Source organism: Aplysia californica, unplaced genomic scaffold, assembly GCF_000002075.1.
Source record: "Aplysia californica isolate F4 #8 unplaced genomic scaffold, AplCal3.0 scaffold00030, whole genome shotgun sequence".
NCBI classification, from domain to species: domain Eukaryota; kingdom Metazoa; phylum Mollusca; class Gastropoda; order Aplysiida; family Aplysiidae; genus Aplysia; species Aplysia californica.
This window is the reverse complement of record NW_004797300.1, coordinates 1770922-1775770: the sequence shown is the minus strand read 5'-3', so window position 1 is coordinate 1775770 and position 4849 is coordinate 1770922. Positions and strand designations below refer to the sequence as shown.

Genomic DNA, 4849 nt, shown 5'->3' with positions numbered 1-4849 from the left:
CCTCCCCCACTCACACACACACACACACACACACACAAACACATACACACACACACACACACACACACACACACACACATCAGTGATTGTAATATAATGTGAAAGAGCTAAAATATGCGGTAGTGTCAAGAAACAATATTATGAATAACGTATGATGGAAGTTACTGAGATTAATAGAAACTGACTTAATCGGCACAGAAAAAGAAACACTACTAGGCCAGAAAACAAACTGAAAGTGAGAGGCAATAAACTGCTGGTCCTGGCCTTCAGTACTTTACTCGTACTTTCTACAACCCCACACAAAATATCGACGTGCACGGGACCCGTTAAATGTATGTAATAAAAACTGTCCTGTATGATGACAAAAAGTCAATTGATACTGTACCAGTGACGCTGTCCCAAGCAGATCAAGTCTACAATCAGATAGTATACAAAGCTGAACAAAGTTAGCACACAACAGTTTCCGATCATTATATCATCAAATTTTCTTCATCGCACTCCTCACTTCTCAGAACAGAACACTGTGTTGTAACTTAGTGGGGAAGTGTGCCAAATGCTAATTATAGAACTTGGTGTCTAGCTGGGGTGACGGTGGAAAAGGGGAGGGAAGGGAGGGGGTAGGCCTGGCCCAGACTCTGACAGCCGGCCGAATGCCTATCGCTCCTCGTTAAAATTCCCCTTATATATCTTCACTAGACAATTCCTCCTTTCGCCGGCCAGACTCATATGGGCTAGGTAAGTTATTAGTGGGGAGAAAACGATGAGTAAATGCCAAACAGGAACTATAGGAGGTTAAAAAGTCAATAAACAAAAAAGATTAGTGCCATGCTGACAATAAATGTTCTGATAGTAGTTACGGAAAGGCTGAATCATAAATACATGTTTTGCTGATAAAATAATACATGTATCTGTGCTGCTTAAGACAGTCTCAATCTTAATTTTGTAAGCTACAAAGAGGCCCATTTGGCAATTAAGGGATGCCCTCTATTCATTCTGAGGGCAGTCGATGGATTTGTCCATGGGACTGACGTCATCGCTAGGCCTAAGCCCGCCGTGTGTTTGACCTCGTACGTAGTAGCCTACGAAGTTCCGCGACGTGACGGCTTGATGGGAGGGGAGACGATTTAAAGTTACGAGCCGGCGCGATAACAAACGTGAAGGAATTAGGCTCTGTCGCGACAAATGAACAGCAGTGAATCCCACTTCTCTATTTGAGCGCCTTCAAATCGGCAAGGTGCTTTTGAATGTTGATACATGTTTGTTTGAATTTACTTAAAACTGAATGAAAATCATCATCAGCAATAAATCTCCTGTCAACAGTCCAGCTGAAAAAAAATTTGACCGGCACCACAGTTAACAAACCGCCCCTGCGAATAAACCAAAATTTCTAAGTCCAGCAGGTCGGGGTTACTCTGGATAAATTTCGCAGAGCAATCGGCCTCCCTCCCCGAGTGATATTTCATTCTCGTCGTGTGAAATTATTGCACGCACGGGAAGCTTGCCAAAATTTTCAAACATGCTTAAAATTTCCGCTGAGCTCTGCAAGCGGCCAGGATTCAAACTAATTTCTCGGTGAGATGCTCGCCGTTCTAAATTATTGCTGGGCGCGCGTGCGTCTCCCCGAGTGCTCGCCGACACAATAGTGTCAACAGTCAGAAACACATGAAAAATTACATCAGATTTACCATAGTGGGAATAACATTTACACCTTTTGAGTGCTACATTGAAACGCCACAGATGTTGATAAATTAAAATGCGGGCGGGGGGGGGGGGGGCGTTATCGCTCAAAACTACGAGACAAAAATTTATAAGTGAAATCACCGAAGTTTTTTTTCCTCTTTATCTACAGGTTGGTTGGGAGGATACCCAACCTCAAGTTTTGCGCAAGCAGATAAACGGGTACTGTTGGATACATTGTACCGGTCTCGGGAAACAAGCGCTGCCAGGGCAGCTGTTACATGGAATGCCATCCTCAAGGAGAGGTGCAAACTTGCCACCATTTTGCCTCTTGACTTTTACGAGGTCTCCAACTATGTGAAGTCCCAAGGCGGAAGTCGCTTTAAGCTGGACACGCTTGGTATAGGAGGGCAACCTGTAAGGAAAGTACGTTGTTCATAGTGTGTTTAGTACTTAGTATTTCAGAAACTTTGTTGTTAAACTAATCCAAGTCAAACCTTTACACCATACAATATAATATACAAACACAGTTGTCCTGTAACAGGGTAAACTTCGTCATTTTAACGTGAGCTTGCAGACATACCAAGTACTGAGTTCCCTCTTTCTTCTGTAAATTATATTAAAACTCATTCGGGACGCAGGTTTTGGACTGGATTTGCACCCGGAGACGCGCAATTTTGGGTCATCTTTGAAAGTCTGCCATTTTCCCCCTTTGACCTTTTTAAAGCTGTTTTCACTATCTACACGTTCAACATTTGGACTTTGCCTTAGATATAACCCAATTTGCCTGGATATATTCCTAAACTTACCAGGACCCCTACTAAAATGGTGTATGGAACATAAAAAATTATTTTTTCCTTTAAGTTGACAGTGAAGAAATGCAGTAAAAAACGAGATAAAGTTACAACACAGCTATAACGCGGCTAAAAACATATCCCAACACAATTTACAGTCTAAATACTGTGAAGAAATAGTTTCAGTCATTGTGAATAGTCCATCTTTGTATGGTACTCCTCAAAGATACGTGTTCTTTGTCGCCTCGACTGCCTTCATAAATCGCAACAGATAATTACAAAAAAACGCTATACGGTCAAAAGTACAAAAATACAAAATAAAATATTGCTTAGCAATGTCAACCAAAGGTTTGTTCCCTGGAATACCTTCATTTGTGCGGATACAACGGTCGAGAAATGCTATTGGACGTATACGTGCGAAGCGTCTCAAACAGAGTTCAAGGCTATCGGAAGTATATTATGTCCGATGCGTCCCGAATGACTATGGGTTTTTTTTTCCAAGTTAGAGCTGGAAACCATTCGTCTGTGGTGTATTGGTTAGGCGTTTTGCCGTCGAACGTAGAAAACCCAAGTTCAATTCCAATGAGGGGAAAATTTTAATAGGATATCCCAGTCTTTCTGCTAAAAGGTTTAATAGGCAGATTTGAAGTCAGGTTTATAATTGTCTTAACAGCGTCGACGGATGTGTAAAAAAATAAAACACCTATATTTTTCAAGAACGAGAAAGTTATGCACAACCAGCCTGAGAACCGTCACGGTATGAGTAGCTTACAGACATGTCATTTCTATGACCAGCCCGCTTGGGCCGACCTTGTCTGAGTTTTTTTTTCCTTTCCTTTTCTTGTATGTTTCATGAGATTTCAATAACGGTCATTTCGTCGTCATTTCAGGATCAGATTGCAGACATGCTCGAACTCTTTGAAAAGGTCGTAGTTACCTATGGCGCTACAGAGTTTGGGCTTGTCAGTGCCTCTACATTGACAGGTATGGAATTTGTGTTTATATATATATGCGAGCGATAATTAATATTACATCAAAACTGTGAGTTCGTTTCAGCCCTATAATGTTGTCACTGGTAACCGACTTTTGAACACCGTGTGTGCCCATTTTGTTATTCATTTGCCACTTATCAAGCACTTCTTGAGAAATTTTGAAGTTCAAAAGGGTATAAGCGGCGGATAAAAAACAAACTGGTTTGGCATGTATTGAGTCAACAGAAGCTCGCATCAGTGTAATATTTGTTACATAGACCGCCACGTGTCCTCCTACCAAATCAGAAATATCTATTCATATAGGTACTTAATTCTATACAAATTATACTTTTCTAGAGGCCAATGTTGAAGACTTTTTCTCTGGGAAACCTTTGGACGAAAACAACGTCCGTGTGGTGAACAAAGACCAACAGAACTGCAAGACAAAGGAAGTGGGGACCATCCATGTCAGAGGTAAAGTCCTGAAAAAAACCCTGTTGTATAATAATTTCTCTGTGATACTCTTTGCTTCCTTCACAGATTGGTCACAATTTCTCATAATAAGATACCCAATGTCTAAAATAACTGGACGGGAGGGGGGATTTTGTTCTTTCTTTCTTTCTGTCTTTCTGTCTTTCTAACTTTCTTTCTTTCTTTCTTTTTCTTTCTTTTTTTTTCTTGCTGATTGGTTGGTGCTCTGGTGTTGTTTACTTGTTCTTTATTATCCAACATCTATCGTCTTTATCTCTCCCCCTTCTTTTCCTTGGTTTGCCCTGACAGGTAGGACCTAAAAAAACCACAACAAGTCTCCTTCAGATGAGGTTGTAAAGAATTTACAAGCAATTACAGTAATAGCTATTTACCGTTGACTCCACAGTTAAAATTTCCGAGTTGTGCTTACAAAGACATTAAACCTAAAAAGATAAAGAAAAAGCAAATAAAAGCCCTTCAAACCCATTGAACTCCTAATCTTTTATCTATGCATCTTTTAACGTATTTGTTTGTTACTTAGAAGTGTGTTGTTTAACCTTTTCATATTCATTTTTTTCCAGGTTCCGGTGTTTTCACGGGCTACTTTAACAAACTGGAGGAGACGGACAAAAACACTGCCAAGGCCTTCACGACAGATGGCTGGTTCAACACAGAGGACAACGGGTTTTTCGACGAACAGGGAAATCTTTACGTTCTTGGCAGAGAGAAGGACATCATCATGTACGGCTCTTTCGTTGTCTACCCGGGATGGTTAGAGAGAAAGATGGTGGCTCACCCTGATGTAGCTGATGTCGTGGTGGTGCCCGTAAGTCAGGGATTAGCTGATTTAGGTTTTGGCTTTGGTTATGGTTGAATTATCTGTGTTGATATCTGCGTGTTTATGAATTTGCGATTGCGCTTATGTGTGTTTGCGTG

At 40.9% G+C, this 4849-nt stretch overlaps 1 protein-coding gene across 1 annotated transcript in view; it reads left to right on the top strand.

Annotated features, from left to right (window-relative positions):
- LOC101846712 (2-succinylbenzoate--CoA ligase) overlaps positions 1–4849 on the top strand; it is a gene marked incomplete in the record, with an annotated part of 14148 nt that overhangs the window by 7325 nt on the left and 1974 nt on the right. Inside the window, 4 exon segments of the mRNA XM_035973793.1 lie at positions 1850–2103; positions 3362–3455; positions 3800–3916; positions 4495–4739. Coding sequence (XP_035829686.1) covers positions 1850–2103; positions 3362–3455; positions 3800–3916; positions 4495–4739 — 710 coding nt within the window.